At 36.7% G+C, this 17,034-nt stretch overlaps 1 protein-coding gene across 3 annotated transcripts in view; it reads right to left on the bottom strand.

Annotated features, from left to right (window-relative positions):
• The window catches only part of DOCK10 (dedicator of cytokinesis 10), a 236,615-nt gene that overhangs the window by 37,375 nt on the left and 182,206 nt on the right, over positions 1 to 17,034 (bottom strand). For all 3 annotated transcript variants that reach the window (XM_040228471.1, XM_040228472.1, XM_040228473.1), the window contains exons 28-39: positions 16,677 to 16,823; positions 9,366 to 9,449; positions 6,449 to 6,545; positions 5,542 to 5,586; positions 4,280 to 4,455; positions 4,037 to 4,153; positions 2,231 to 2,342; positions 1,410 to 1,531; positions 1,209 to 1,323; positions 1,050 to 1,116; positions 777 to 824; positions 122 to 223 (exon numbers count right to left, since the gene is read on the bottom strand). In XM_040228471.1, the coding sequence (XP_040084405.1) occupies positions 122 to 223; positions 777 to 824; positions 1,050 to 1,116; positions 1,209 to 1,323; positions 1,410 to 1,531; positions 2,231 to 2,342; positions 4,037 to 4,153; positions 4,280 to 4,455; positions 5,542 to 5,586; positions 6,449 to 6,545; positions 9,366 to 9,449; positions 16,677 to 16,823 (1,232 nt within the window). The remainder of the gene's footprint in view (positions 1 to 121; positions 224 to 776; positions 825 to 1,049; positions 1,117 to 1,208; positions 1,324 to 1,409; positions 1,532 to 2,230; positions 2,343 to 4,036; positions 4,154 to 4,279; positions 4,456 to 5,541; positions 5,587 to 6,448; positions 6,546 to 9,365; positions 9,450 to 16,676; positions 16,824 to 17,034) is intronic.

The raw sequence follows: 17,034 nt of genomic DNA, 5'->3' as shown, positions 1-17,034 counted from the left end.
CAGTATTGCAGGTAGATTCTTGACCACTGAGCCACTGGAGAAGCCCAATACACACACACGCACATACACATCCATGTACACTCACAATATAATTTTAAATATCAAGCAAATATGACAGTACCATTGTGACAAAAGGCCAGAAGTCTGGCAGGATGGATTAGATCCTTTGAGAGTTCCATTGTTCTGGGTGGACTGCACAAATTTAAACGCAGCAGCAATTTTTCTGCAAGGAAAACTGGTTTTAATCTTAGCTCAGTGTTTGCAACTGATATATAAACAAAAAATGCAACTGACAGAGATTACTGGACAATGAAATCTTTCATATGTTATGAGAAAAACCACATTTTCTTCTGGAAATGGGAAATTGAGGGTTTAGGGAATGTGCTGAGGGGGCACTGCTGTCTCTAATGGGAAAGGATGAGAGCACAGTTATTCCAGATTAACTTTTTTTTTTTAGTATATTGGAAGTATTTTCTTAAATATGCATCTTCTAAGTTACATTCATATGAAGACAAATTGGTTGAAAAGCTACATGAAATGTGGTTTCCTTTCAGAAATGTGTTTTGTGCTTTTTCTTTGGACAACATTAACTATTCTTGGATCTACTATGGGTATAGTGTAATCATCAAACATACTTTGCTTAATGTGAGGTCAACCTTAAAACCCTATTTGCATTTTAAGATTTCTAACATACACATATATGCTTCTTTTCAAAAGATCAGACTATGATTCTTTTCAAAAGATCAGACTAATCTTTTGGAATTTAAAATGATTACCTTATTATGTTCCGTTTCCCTAGATATCTGAAATTTTGAAGACAGACGCTAGAAGGAAAAAAAAAAAAGTCACATTCTAATTATTCATACCTTTTAATTTATGCAAAATGTTCATCCAGGTACATTAAAAGAAAAATACAGTTTTCTTTAGATAGTTTATGCATTATTATTGATAGATTATTCACCATATGATGCTTAGAATGAAAAATGGTATACTAAAATCATTTGAAGGTTCTAGAAAAAAAGTCTTAAGTAATCAACTCTGAAACTTACTCCAAGATGCTGAAGAAGTCAGACACCTCTGGACTGGGGGCTCTTTGCCAGTAGGCAATCAGAGTCTCTGAAAGGAAACAGCAACTAGCATGAGTCTCTTTGAAATTAAAAGTTTTTTCCTTTTTTTTTTTAAATTTAATTTTAAAGAGCTCTCTTTACCCTCCGAAATTGTTTTCATAATGTGCAGAAAGCACATGAGAAGACTCCTGGTTTCTGCTTGATCTAACTTGTCAAATCGAAGAGTTGAGCCTATCAAAGACAAGGGTCTTGGGATCTAGGGATGAAAGAAACAACAAAGATTGAGGAGGAGGAGACAGCTGACTTGTAATGTGCTTGGTAAATTCGGGAGGGAAGTCGTACCTTTTCACAGTTGTCAGTCTTCTCACTGCTTTTCTCAGTGGTACTTGGGTTGGAGTCAAGACTTGCTAACGAAGCTCTGGAATCAGCATGGGTTACTGTAGAAATAGCTATTGATGAAAATGCTGTAAACACAAGCCACAGCACACAGACGGTAATGAGATGCATGGGTGCGCACACACACACACAGCTAAAATGAACCAAAAAGATGCTGATCATTCAGGTATTGTGAAAGGCTGACACAATAAAGTCCGGGATTGGCATGAAAGATATGCAACTTTTAAAATATTATTTTAACAGCCATGCCAGTATGAAGGATTTAAGAACATTTAGACCATTATAACTGGAAATAAAGCGTGCTCCTTTGATTTCTTACAAAGCTTTTTAAAGAACGTTTCTGTTTTAAAATGCTTAATAAAAGTTCTTAAGGATGCTATGGAGGAAGCAGCTTTCAATTTTTGACAGTTTGTAAGAAATTAAGATGACATTTCCAAAATAGTTCTTAAAAATAATCTTTGAAGTGGAAGGGCTATTATATTTTAAAAGGCTGTATGCAATGAAAATATCAAGATTGTTTCCAGAATGAAACAATTTGATGACATCAGAGTAGACTGCTTCTTAATCCAAGTAGAAATGAACACTAAGTAGAAGAGGAAGTTGTTGGATGACATTCAGAGAAACATGTGACAAGACTCCTTAGCTATATAAATGCAGAACACTTTGCCTCATACATTATGTACAATGAATGAGTGGGTAAAAAGCACAGTGATGTACAATGTAAACACAGATGAGTGTTAAACACCAGTCTGGAAGGTCTGAAGTACCTGCTATAGAATTTAAAACATCTTTAGAAAATGATGTGTCCGCAGAGTTGGCATGTTTCATAGCTGACTGGGTGTGGAATCCTCCATTGGTACTGAGGTCATCTCTAGACCCCTGTATTCAAAGCACAGAAGATATTAGTGGGAATTAACATATTTCAATATCATAAACCTACAAATTTTTCTTCATTCCATTTTCAGTTAGATGATATAAGATTTGATTTTTTATATTTTTCCAAAATCTTCTGCCAAAGTAGGCAATGAAAGAGAATACTGTCAAACCCTAATTTTAGTCACAATTTGATTTCTTATGTGATTTTAAAATTTCAATGTACTGGAAACTCTTTCAGATATAGATTAAATCAGTGGTCCCCAAACTTTTTGGCACCTTTCGGTTTTGTGGCAGAAAGTTTTTCCACAGACCCTGGGAGGAAGGATGGTTTGGAGATGATTCAAACACATTACATTTATTGTGTATTTTATTTCTATTATTATTACATCAGCTCCACTTCAGATCATCAGGCATTAGATCCCAGAAGTTGGGGACCCCTGGACTAAATGACTATAATGCTTATTGATGAGTTCACTAATTAAAAAAAAAATTAACTGAACTATAATTGATGTACAATATTATATGTTATAAGTATAGAACATAGGGATTCACAGTTTTAAAGGTTACACTCAATTTACAGTTATAATAAAATACTGGCTACATTCCCCATGTTGTACAATATATCCTTATAGCTTATAAAATTATAATAATTTTATATATAACACTTTTGTACCTCTTAACCCCTATTCCTATGGCTCTTCCCTCTCCCTACTGGTAATCACTAGTTTGTTCTCTATATCTGTGAGTCTGCTTCTTTTTCTGTCGTATTCTCTACTTTGTTGTATTTTTTAGATTCCACCTATAAGTGGTGTCATAAATTCATTGATTAGATTATCACTATTATCATGGATTTTTAAATGTATATTATTATTGAAAACTAGATGTGAGGTACTTATAATGTGCCAGTCTCTATGATGCATGTTTTCTATTACACATTTAATCCTCCTAAGAACCCTGTGATAGAGGTATTCTGTTTCATTTTATAAATGAGGAAAAAGTTGTATCGTTTATTGACGGTTACATAGATAGTAACTGATACTGGTCCAAGGTCAAAAAAAATTCCAGACATAGTTCCTAACTTCTAGACACTGTATAAACACCTCAAAACACCTATATTAATGCATATATATGGAATCTAGAAAAATGGTACAGATGAACCTATTTGCAGGGTAGGAACAGAGATACAGATGTAGAGAATGGATGTGTGGACACAGGAGGGATGGGGAAGAAGAGGGTGAAAAGAATTGAGAAAGTACCATCCAAGCCACAAGGAAAGCCCCATATGTCCACTCCCATGTGCAACACAGACAGCTAGATAGCTGCTGTAAATATAACACAGACAGCTGAGCTCAGTGCTCTGTGATGACCTGGGGTGGGCGAAATGAAGGGCTTGGGTGGGAGGGAGGTCTAACAGGGAGGGAATATATGTATGCATATGGCTGATATACTTCATTGTACAGTGGAAAGTAACCCAACAGTGTAAAGCAGTTATACTGCAATAAAAAATAGATAAATAAAAAACCAAAAGCAAACAACGTCCCCCTCCCCCCACCAAAAAACCACCTAGCAAGAAGCACTGTTCTGTTTAATCCTTAGTTTGCTCACATTTAGGGGAAAATGGTTATTGAGGCCAAAAATATAAAAAAATAGGCAAACTCTTTATTAAAATAGACACTTGGACTATTATGCAAACTTACCTGATTCGATGTATTGATGGTAAAAGGATATAGGTCCTTCAGGTAAATCCTTGGCATATTGTCCAGAAGCATGCCATAGAGGGGCATGTATAAACTGGCTATCTGGGCCTGCTTTTCCTAGGTAGAAAAGGAGTCAAAAGAAATGATTCACATAAAAATCAATAGACTTGTAGGTTTGATAGGCACTTAATGCAGTGAACCATTAAATGGTGCTTAGGGAAGGGAGAAAGAAAGACCACTTACTGGTTCTCTGTATCGATCATCAAATGAATGCTTAGCCATTAGATTTTTTAGGACAGCTAAAGCCAAGTGCCTGATATCTTGATCTTCTTGCAGAGCAAAGCCAACTTCTCGGAGCAGAATTCCGATTAAGAAGTGTTTGCGGCAAAATTCATTTGTGACTGAATATTCAGGCATATCTTTGTGAGGAAGGTAAAGAGATCATGTTACTGAAAGTCGAATGATCACTTTACAATCAAGAGAGGTGGAACAAACAACCATGAACCCCTCTTGCTACTAGGCGGGATTCAGCAACGCAGTCTTGTGTGAAAAATGTGAAGAGAGGCATTCAGTGAGTACTGTTTATTCTTATCCAAAACAGAGCGTGAGTGCATGCTGAGTTATTTCAGCCATGTTCAACTCTTTTGCGATCCCATGGACCACAGCCTGCCAGGCTCCTCTGTCCACGGGATTTTCCCAGCAAGAATACTGGCGTGGGGTGCCGTTTCTTACTCTGGGGATCTTTCCGACCCAGGAATACATGTTAGGAATAACGAACTGTTAGAACACTCCAAATTGTATCTGACCAGAAGTAAAGTAAACACGTCGATTTTTTTCCAGTCTGTGAAAAGACTGCTGAAGGCAGAAGTTCAGAGAATGTGGAAGTTCAGGAAACTAACATCAAAGGGCTTAGGTTAAATAAATTTTCCCATGAAATACTGAGTAACAGTGAGGAGCCAGAAATAAATAAAACAAACTTGCAAATTGCCCATTTATACCTAGAAAAAAATTTGCCTAGACTATTTCAAGTTATGAACTTTTCTGGGGTAAAAATAAACTGATATGATTCTAATGATCTCAATTTTGAGAGAAGGGTTAGAACCAGGCTGTGGCTTATTGATAGAAATATCATATAAAGATAGTTGTGTTGAATACGCATGTTATTACATATGATTAGGAATTTCATGTATGATTACACTCTAAGGAAATTTCTGATGTTTTGGGAAACTAAAAAGAGTTCAAACTCTGGAGAATAGGGTATGAAAGAATTCAAACTAAGGAAGCATTTATTATTTGTGATAAAAGACAAGCTCACTCAACTTTTTGCCTATTTTGATTAGATGATATTTGATATTTTAATATATTTGATTATATATTTGATTAGATGATATGACTATTAGCATCTAGAAACTGGAAATATGAAGTGTCTATACTCATCAATATTATCGAAATACAAAGTGGTTATTGATGCTGAGATAGTGTAATAGAAAATAAAAATCATTTACCTGATGCATGTAATTCTTGTATTGATTCTGAAGGTGTCAAAGGATCTGAATTTAATATAAATAAACAAAAAGTTCAGCTATATACATACTCAGATAAACACCATATTCATTAACTATGTGTAATTTATACTGAAAAATTAAAATATATTGTCTTAAAATACAAGTGAATCCCTTCAATAAAGCTTTGCTTTTCAAGACAAGGCTTTGGTTGTTTACTTCTTTTCTTAAGAAAGAATGTCATGAACAGAATTATTTTAATTCTTAGCCTTCTTCTTGGGCACCGTTTTTTCCTTCTATCAGAAATCTGCTTGCCATGAAACATGTTTTTATGTTTACTGTTGATAATATCAGATCTACAAAGAGACTACCAGGTCTCTGAGCTACTGATAAATGGTAAACAATCCCTTTTACTTATTGATAAATAGTAACCTATCCCTTCTCCAGGGTAAATTCCCGACCCAGGAATTGAACTGGGGTTTCCTGCATTGCAGGTGGATTCTTTACTAGCTGAGCTACTTGGGAAGTAAATAGTAAACAGAGAATCCACATGACTAAAACAGATTTTGATCCCCTTGACTGTCTTAACTAGCCTGCCTAATGCAGAGATAACTCGGCACTAGCAACGAGAGTTAATATTCTTTGATTTATAAGCACCAATTTTATGGCTTTATTGGCCTTCTCTTTGATGAAAAAGAGAATATAAACAAAAATTGAGAAATACAGTGCGGTACTCTTTACCACATGCTACCATTTTCTGCATTTTAACCTGATTACCTGGGTCTAATGCCCATAGGACAATTTCAGACAAAACGAAGACTGAGGAAACAGGGATATAAACAAAGAAGCGAAGACAAACAAATAGATGTGTTCCCTTTGTAGGAACTGATAAAAATCTGGGACTTATTACCTGGAATGTTTGCTGATCTTATGGGGAGACACAGTGGAATAAAGTGTTCATGCTGACATACTTCTTGGAGAAAATCAAATTTATATTGGCATAAGGTCTAAAAAAGAAGCAAAAGAATGACTATTATTCACACACTAAGAAAGTTAATAGAAAATGTGCACTTGAATCTTATCTCTAAAAAGGAAGTGGAGTTACTTTTGTGTGACCACTGGGTCATTGTTAAGTTTAAAGGATTTTGTCCCCTCTGAAGTGGTAAATGTAGTCAGGCACCCTATTTTTGGAGATTGGTCAAGGCCTGTTCAGGAACTGATTTCATTTGCAACCTACCTTGAGCTTCTATGTGATACAATCTTATTGAGATCTATTTTTTCATTTCTTTTAGCATATAGCAAAATATATTTATTCTGAGAAAAACAGTGCCTCACCATACGTACTAAGATATACAACTACACTCAGCTTGAAGAGCAGATCACTCCAAATCAACTTCTAAGATCCGGTGCTAAGGAAGACAATGGTGCAGATAACCTAAACTTAGAGTAAATCTCTCTCCATCTGCCATTTATTCTGAGAGTACATCATTCCACCCCTTCCCTGCCCTTGCAAACAGGTCTGTCATCTCAATGTTTTGAGTAGGACAGTAATAAATGAAGTGCAGACATGATCCAGAACAACTTAATACAACCGCATAAATAGGAACAATTAGCAACTCCATAACCATTCTATTTTCATTGTCATGCAAACTAAGTAATCAATTTTTAAGACTCAGTTAGCTTGCGTTCATTGTATTCACTAAAAACATCTAACAAAATAAAAATATACTTCATTTGCTCAGATATTTTAGAATCATAATTTGTGACAACTTTAGTCAGTAATTTAGAATACTGACATCTCAAACAAGGGTAGTATTTGACTTAATCCTTTGTACATCAAAGTGAAAAGGAACATAATTAAATTACATGGTAATCACTCTTCATTGAGTATGTTCCATTTGGTCTTTGATAAGATATATAATTTAGGGTCACTGAAATCATACCTAAAAGGATATTCTGCAAATTTCATGCATAATTGGAGCACTAATGAAGGACATTCTTTCAAAAAATATTTACAGAAAGAACTGGATTTTCAAAACGGAATGACATATAATCATGCAGTTCTCCTAGCTAAATCTCCACAGCTAAAAAATAACATTCAGGCTCCTAAGCCTAACATGAAATGCTCCAAGAAGATCATTATTATTTTTTTTAATTTAAATTTATTTATTTAAATTGGAGGCTAATTACTTTACAATGAACACGTGTACACTGGTGGCAGATTCATGTTGATGTATGGCAAGAAGATCATTATTTACTTTTGGAATTTCTATATTTGTTTATTTCTTTAAACATAAATATATTCTATTTCTATATTCATAAACATATTTCTATATTCTTTCCCAATACCTAGATGACTTCTCTTGGGGACTTATTTTCCTCCTGATGGGGAAAGGTTAATGGGGAACTGTTAATTCAGGTGGCTTCTCTTTCACATGACCCAAAGCAGATCAGTTACATGCTTCTTCTCTGGAGTGCAAATCTTTTTAAAAAAATTTTTATTGTAGTATAGTTGATTTATAATGTTGTGTTAGTTTCATATGTAGAGCAAAGTGATCAGTTATAATACATATATATATATATATATCCATTCTGTTTAAGATTCGTTTCCCAAGTAGGTTATTACAGAATATTAACTAGAGTTCCCTGCGCTATGCAGTAGGTCCTTATTAGATATCTATTTTATATATTGCAATCTGCATATGTTCATCCCAATCTCCTATTTATCACATCCTCCCACATTCCCTCTTTGGTAATGATAAATTAAAGTGAGTCCATTTCTGTTTTTTAAATAAGTTTATTTGTATTTAAAAAAATTAGATTTCACATATAAGTTGTATCATATGGTATTTGTCTTTCTCTATCGGACTTACTTCACTTAGATAATCTCGTAGTCCACCCACATTGCTGCAAATGACCTTATTTCATTTTTTATGGCCAAGTAATATTCCACTGTATACATGTAAGCAGAGTGTTAAGAGGGAAAAAATGGTCCCATTTCATTTTTTAAGGAGCAGCAGACCTTGGCGCCAGGTTCATCCTTTCTGATTACTCTTTTGCCCTGGAAGTGCCTTGGTCTCTGCTCTTTTCCAAGCCTAGTTCTCCCAATATCCTTCCAATAAATTCCCTTTCACTCAAATTGGAGTAAGTTTCTGTTGGTTGCAACACAAAGAACCTTAAAGCTTAATGATACAAGTTTCAGAGTCTGGCCCATTTCCAGTCTTACGTCCCTCTGGCATATGCCATATTATATAGCTTAGTGGTTCTCAAACTTGAAAGAACACAGAAATCACCTGAAGGTGATAAGAATCTTGCTGCATTCCAGATTTCTGGGCCCCACCCGCAGTAGCTCAGCTCTGAGATCACTGGTCTAGGAACCACACTTTGGGAACCACTGCTCCCTAGATGTTAGTACTATTCTCTGTCTCCCGACACAGAGTCACTATTTATGTAAGGTGATCAACTGTTCCATTTTGCCCAAGACTGAAAGTTTCCCAGAGAAGTGGAACTTGCTAAAACCAAGACAGTCCAGGGCAAACCTGAGGAAGAAGAATTTCAGCCAGAATCACTCTTCTCACAGCCCACAAGAAATAGAAATGAAATGTACATGCTTTAACTCTACGTACATTTTCCCCTATGAAGGGAGGACTTGGAGACTTGCTGAGATGATGAGCCATTTTAAAAACCTGCCTTTCATTGCATAGAAATTATTTTTTGATACAAATAATGGATAGGTTATTGTTTTAGACAGATTATACACAGAGACCAGTGTATTTATTTGTAATGCAACAGTTTAGAAAGCCATCACTCCTGAATGTGGTTCTTACCTTGGGATCACCAGAGGAGAACATGCTGATGTAATTGTTAACCATCTTAAACACAAAACCCCGGTCCATAAAGGTAAAGCAGCGCTTAAAAAAAAAAAATTAAATTCAGATGTTTTTATTTTAAGGATCATTAAAGATGTTAGAAAAGATGATTAAAAATATTGAAGCAAAATAACATTTCACTAAATGTGTTATATAATAAATGTTTGAACAATATCTACAATATGCTTAAGCATTCATCCACATATGGCAGCTAATTAAAATACCAGATATAGGACACACACCACAAAGTTACAAATCCATATTTAGCATTTTTCATAAAACATCTCTTGGAGCTTTGCAATGAAACATTGCAAAGCCCTTTCCTTTTAATATAGAAATTTTTAGCTTTTACTTGTCTATTTTTTAACCACTTTGCTACATTTTATTATTGTTTTTTAATGTTTTTTCCCACAGTTCCTTAGGTGAAGATAATTTACTGTACAACATCAGGTAGGAACAGGGGCAGCAGAGACAGGTCAGGGAAACCTTTTGCAATCTCACTGGCCTCTTTCAATAGCTTTTCTTTTCAGCCAAGGCAGCTTGAATTTGAAGAGTGAAGGTAAGAGAGCCTGAGATTTCTATCTGTGAGCTGCTCACTGTTTGTCTTACTCTGTCTTCACACTCTCGTAACTGTAATAAGTAGAGTCTTAAGCAGTAGGTAGCTTTAGAGGAGAAGTCAATGGCAACCCACTCCAGTACTCTTGTCTGGAAAATCCCATGGACGGAGGAGCCTGGTAGGCTGCAGTCCATGGGGTCGCTGGGAGTCAGACACGACTGAGCGACTTCACTTTCACTTTTCACTTTCATGCATTGGAGAAGGAAATGGCAACCCACTCCAGTGTTCTTGCCTGGAGAATCCCACGGACAGGGGAGCCTGGTGGGCTGCCATCTATGGGGTCGCGCAGAGTCAGACACAACTGAAGTGACTTAGCAGCAGCAGCAGCTTTAGAGGAGTCAGGCAAGCACTGCAAGTTGGCTAAGCATCTGCTCTCTACCCCAAAGACTAATGGCCACGTAACCAGTAACCAAGCTACAGGGGCCAGTTCCTGCACTGGAAAAGTGTGAAGTGGGCATGGACTATGCTTCCTGATGCAGCATCGTGGGCACTATAGTAGATTAGCTTATGGAGGTCACCCCTGCATGCGTGTTTCATTCTGCCCATCCACAAGTGTGTGAGTATGTGTTTCATGTGGGACAATTTCTCGGCTGCTGTATCACTCAGTATAGAAGGCTTCTTTCTCATCCAGAGTCCAGTAGGGTCCATTGTAATGGTTTCGCTTTCTTAATCTCTCCTCAGTTTTACAAACAAATCTCTTTTCTCAGAAAGGACTGGACATAAAATCTTATTACAGGCAGTACACATGTGTGCATGCTAAGTTGTTTCAGTCATGTCCAACTGTTTGCAACTTGATGGACTGTAGCCTGCCAGGCTCCTATGTCCATGGGATTCTCCAGGCAAGAATACTGGAGTGGGTTGCCATGCCCTCGTCTACCTCCTCCAGGGGCTATTCCCGACCCAGGGATGGAACCCACGTCTCTTATGTCTCCTGAATTGGCAGGCGAGTTCTTTGCCACTAGTGCCACCTGGAAAGCCCTATAGGTAGTATACCAAGTGGAAGATTTCCCAGTGAAATATGCCCATGTATAAACATGAGTTATTTTCTCTAACAACATTTCCAGCTGATTGGTCAATCACAAGTTTGTTTTGTTTCTGTTCCCATTTTTCTAAATTTTATTCTGAGTTTTTTTTAATGTACCTATTCATTACATACTATATCATTTATATTTTCATTTTCAGTATGAATTTAAGTTTTTTCAATCATCTCCCTTTAGTAAAAAAGTAAATGGGTCCCTGGTCCTCCTATTTCCCAATAGAACAGTGAGAAAAGGTAACACCAGAGCATAAACACAGGTGCAGAAGATGTGGAGGAGGGGAGGAAGAGGGCTTTGATGTCCTTTGCACTATGCAGGCCCTCAGCAAGTGGGTCAGGTCCTCTAAGGTTCTCCATCTGTAGAATGAAGTCCCAACTGGTGACCCTTGGAATATTCCCAACGTGGAGCTCTCTCCCCGGAGACCTCTGCTATTGCTGTCTCCTCCTTGCTGGGAAGAAGCTTGGGTCTCACTTTGCATAGAGGAAGACCATCTAGTATAACTATGGGTTCTAGAAACTTCTCAAGAAAGAGCACGAGAACAGAAGCACTTTGGTGAAGTCACAGGGCACCTTGATTAGACCTTGGTGAAGTCACAGGGCACCTTGGAGGAATCTGTTGAGTCCTGTCATTGAAAAGTTGCAGTTACCACCTCCCAGAGGCTCCTGTAGCTAATCTGTGAGCTTTCAAAGGAGACCAAACTCCACCACCCATGGATGGGGAAAATGAAGAGGAGGGTGCCTACCCTGGGGGTCTAGGAAAACTCAGAGTTTCTTGAGATATAAGACCTATGTGGTGAATTTGTCATCCTCCTTTCAAGGGTCAGTGAGGGATAAGGGGGGCAGGTTGTTTCTAAGATACAAAGTCAGTAGAATCAGCCTTTTTCCAGAAGAGAGCCCTCCTGCATGTCAAGCTTCTTCAAATGTGTCTCTCCTGTCATCCGTACCCTGTTTCTGGCCCATTCCAGCATCTTCTTAACCCCCAAAGCAGAGGATCTTTCACTCATTGTTAAGGCATGGAGGGGCCTCCCTGCTTTTGTTTTAAAATAATTTATATTAACCTTCCATATTAGCAGAAAATGATTTATAGTAGGCTTTGGCAAACTATGTTCCATGAGCCCAAACTGGCCCACTTGTTTGTTTTTGTAAATAATGTTTTACTGGGACACAGCTGTACCCATTTGTTTAAATATTGTCCACGGTGAACGGTCTGTGGGTTTCCCTGGTGGTTCAGATGGTAGAGTCTGCCGGCACTGCAGGAGACCCAGGTTCAATGTCTGGGTCAGGAAGATACCCTGGAGAACAAAATGGCAACTAATTCCAGTATTCTTGCCTGGAGAATCCCAAAGATGGAGGAGCCTGGCAGGCTACACTCCATGGAGTTGCAAAGAGTTAGACACGACTGAGTGACTAACACAGAATGGTCTATGATTGTTTCTAGCTGAGTTGGGTACTTGCTACAGAGACTGTATGGTCTGCAAAACTAAAAATATTTAACATTTGACCATTTACAGAAAAAAAAATTGCAGATTGTTGATATAAAGAATAACATATCCTATCAGACTTTTTCTCAGTTTGGCTTAATAAAGGAAAATAAGCTTGTTTTAGAAAAGGCAGAGGAACCAGAGGTCAAATTGGCAACATCCACTGGATCATGCAAAAAGCAAGAGAGTTCCAGAAAAACATCTATTTCTGCTTTATTGACTATGCCAAAGCCTTTGACTGTGTGGATCACAAGAAACTGTGGAAAATTCTTCAAGAGATGGGAATGCCAGACCACCTGACCTGCCTCTTGAGAAATCTGTATGCAGGTCAGGAAACAACAGTTAGAACTGGACATGGACCAACAGACTGGTTCCAAATAGGAAAAGGAGTACGTCAAGGCTGTATATTGTCACCCTGCTTATTGAACTTATATGCAGAGTACATCATGAGAAACGCTGGACTGGAAGAAACACAAGCTAGAATCAAGATTGCCGGGAGAAATATCAATCACCTCAGATATGCAGATGACACCACCCTTATGGCAGAAAGTGAAGAGGAACTAAAAAGCCTCTTGATGAAAGTGAAAGAGGAGAGTGAAAAGGTTGGCTTAAAGCTCAACATTCAGAAAACAAAGATCATGGCATCTGGTCCCATCACTTCATGGGAAATAGATGGGGAAACAGTGGAAACAGTGTCAGACTTTATTTTTGGGGGCTCCAAAATCACTGCAGATGGTGACTGCAGCCATGAAATTAAAAGACGCTTACTCCTTGGAAGAAAAGTTATGACCAACCTAGATACCACATTCAAAAGCAGAGACATTACTTTGCCATCTAGTCAAGGCTATGGTTTTTCCGGTAGTCATGTATGGATGTGAGAGTTGGACTGTGAAGAAGGCTGAGCGCTGAAGAACTGATGCTTTTGAACTGTGTGTTGGAGAAGACCCTTGGACTGCAAGGAGATCCAACCAGTCCATTCTGAAGGAGATCAGCCCTGGGATTTCTTTGGAAGGAATGATTCTAAAGCTGAAACTCCAGTACTTTGGCCACCTCATGCGAAGAGTTGACTCATTGGAAAAGACTGTGATGCTGGGAGGGATTGGGGGCAGGAGAAGAAGGGGACGACCGAGGAGGAGATGGCTGGATGGCATCACTGACTCGATGGACATGAGTCTGAGTGAACTCTGGGAGTTGGTGATGGACAGAGAGGCTTGGTGTGCTGCGATTCATGGGGTTGGAAAGAGTTGGACACAACTGAGCAACTGAACTGAACTGAACTGAACTGAAAGGAAAATATTCTAAATTAAACATGCAAAGATATATTGTAATAAAAATTATTTATTTTGTTTCACCAACTGTGAGAAGCAATGAGAATTTTTTCTATAGCTTGTTTAGCGATCAGTTATGAACTCAAATTACAAAACACACAATCTGATACCCTTTTCCCTTAATATTTTACAAAACTACTTGGTCCATCTTTTTCTTCCTCATCTGGATACTTTACTAGGTATTAACTTATATACCACCACAGCAACTTTTGCATAGATGGAATTTATAGAAACCATTTATTTATTCCAGAAACACAGAACATTTAAGTGAAAGAGAGTAAATATAAAGACTTTCCTTTTCATAGACTTGCTTATCCATCTTTTTTTTTTGATATTTAGACAGAAATATCACAGATGTTTCTTTAACATATTTTGCTACCAAAATCTGTCTTTTATATTAGATGATTGCCAAATGGTTTCCAAAAGCAAATTGAAATAAAGTAGAGAATAGTCAGAAGAGTGGGTAAAAAGACATGGCTAAGAAGGAAAATTAAAATCAGAATGAACTTTTCTTTGCTACCTCCTTGGTGTTATATTTGCAAGAGAAGAGTATCTAGACAGTTACTCTCAGGTAAATTAGAGTTGTGACCCAGATTGGCAGTGGAAAAAAAAAATCACAGAAGCTACATCTGTTGTATGCATGCATTTGCATCCTGTCTATCTCTAGGAGAGAACAGTCAGAGAAATGGACAAGGTTTCTGCCCTAAGTGCTACAAAAACATTATTTTCCCATGATATAAGATAAAAGAGGACACTTTCTCACCTAGGACACTTTCATGTGGTCACCCCAGAGGTACCACATTCTCCATTTTTGGAAAACAATCTTGGTACAACCATGGTGTTACGATACTTCAATTGACAACTAATTTACAGTATTGGATTACTAATGTAGAATTCAACAACCAAAAGAGATAAAAGTCATTTGAAACCTAAGTTAAGTGAATAACTATTTTCTGGGAATATAAAAGTTTTATAACACCAGCAGTGGGGCAGTGTTGAGCAGCTGAACACTCAAAGTTCATCCGTTCACATGCATTATGCCAAATGACTACATTCAATTTAACATAAAAAAAATCATGTCATCTTCTTTTCTTTTTTCCTCTCTGTGTTCAAATGATTCATATAATAAACTTTACAAAGATTTTTTAAAAAGCTTTCTGGGTCAAATAAATTCCATCAAAACAATAATCTGAAAACAATGCTTGTACAATAGATTTTTATAATGTACAATATACTAAGTTAGTGTTTCCATTTATGAACTTCACAAAACTACTGCTTTCAGTTTGCAGTTCATGGATCCGCATATCTTATAGACTATGTTTGTTTATCTATTGTGAATCCATGCTTTTTACCCACAGCCTACATAAACCACTGGTGTTGCCATTAGCTGTATACTTTGTGTCTCTTTTCACCTTGGACATTCATGTTAGACATTACTTTATGTACCACCAGAAGCTACCTTTGCATAAATGAGGTCCAAGGAAAGCATATATATTTTTTTCTAATAAGTACAGAACATTTAAGCCAAAGAAGGTAGATAAGGGATCTTTTCCCTTTTTAAGAGACTTGCATATACAACATTTTTTTTTTTTTTTTTGCAATTTAGGGAAGAATACTCTGCAGATGTTTCTTAAATGCAGTGTGCTTACAAATTGGACAAAATGTCATTTTCTCCAAATTTTATTTTTCATCAAGCACTTCAAATAAACTACTAGCATAGTAACAAACTTTATTCTCATAGGTCTTAAAATGTGGTAGAAATTAGAGTAAATTTTTTTTCTATTTTATTCTCTTCCTCCTTAACCCTGACCATCTCTTTCTCTTTCTTGAAGCAAGAAAAAAGCAAAAATAAGATATAAAACAGTGAAGAAGAAACTTCAAGAGGTAAACATGCATAGTACATAATTTGAAATAGCATTTAACACGTCAAAACAGAAATTAGACTGAATTAAGAGTCACAAATGACAACTTCAGCTAATTTTCCATCTATCTTCATAGTCTCTTTGTTACTAGTATTTATTGAAAAGTTCCCACAATTATCCAATATGTCTTGGTGTCTACCACAAAAAAGCAAGAAAAGTGCCTTCATCAAGGTCACCAATAGTCAGCAGTTGGGCAAAAGAAGGAAGAGAAGAAAAACATTATCTTTCTGATTGGATGCATTATCTGTTGAGTGATAGATACACTATCATTCTACATTAGCTATTTTTGGACGAAGCTCATTTTTCTTCTTAATTTAATATAAAGAAATATTGCTATATGTATGCATATATATATATATATATATTTCATTTTATGCTGCTCAATACTTTAACCGATCAGTTTCCTTTTATGCAGCTAATTTATAATATTTTCATCATGTAAAAAAGAGCCTGGAAGTAAAACAACAAAAATGTTCAATGCCCCCAAATTTTTCCAAAGTGGCTATTTGGCATCACTCTGAGAGCTGTAGCCATGCCAAAATATCACTTCAAGGATAGAAAAGTCCGAGACAAAAATGTTGCCTCAGGACAAGTTCTCCTCTAAAAATCTCATTTTTCTCTTTAAAAATATTTAGAAGTCCTACATTTGGCAGTATTCAAGCAGATACTTTTCTCTAACCTTGGTTTTTGTTCTATAGGACTCCACATTGGGGAAAAAAAAAATCAGAAAGTATTCCAAGCAAGAAAGACATAGATGAAAGCATTCATCTAATCGTGGTAGTCTTGACTTTTCATTATAAATGAACCTGAACTTAATTAACACGTAGAGTATCTCATAGCCACTATCACACAGACTTGAATAGAATCATGACTTTGTATAATGTACCTTAAGAAATCTGGCAACGCTGTGGTTTGCCCTTCTTGTTTCTTCAAGTGCGTCTTTGTTTTTCCAAATCATGTGGTCAGCGAGGCTCATGACAAGATTGTCCAATTCATTTTGAAAAGATTCGGGAAATCTTTGAGGCCGAGAAAGCTAAGGAAAGAATGGATCATTTCTTTACAATGAGACCTGTGAAATACTAAGCCTGGAAAACATAACCTGTAAGACTTACTTCATTCTATTTATTATCAAACAAAAAGTCTTTTTGGAAACTTGAAAGCAATAATGAAATCAGAAGCCATTTCAATTTCAAGGTCATGATTTCCACTTTTCAGTGAATTTTTTTTTTCTATTTTGGCCAATA

The sequence above is a fragment of the Oryx dammah genome, unplaced genomic scaffold (assembly GCF_014754425.2).
Source record: "Oryx dammah isolate SB20612 unplaced genomic scaffold, SCBI_Odam_1.1 HiC_scaffold_27, whole genome shotgun sequence".
NCBI lineage: Eukaryota > Metazoa > Chordata > Mammalia > Artiodactyla > Bovidae > Oryx > Oryx dammah.
Note: the sequence above shows the minus strand (reverse complement) of the source record. Positions and strands in the feature narration are given on the sequence as shown.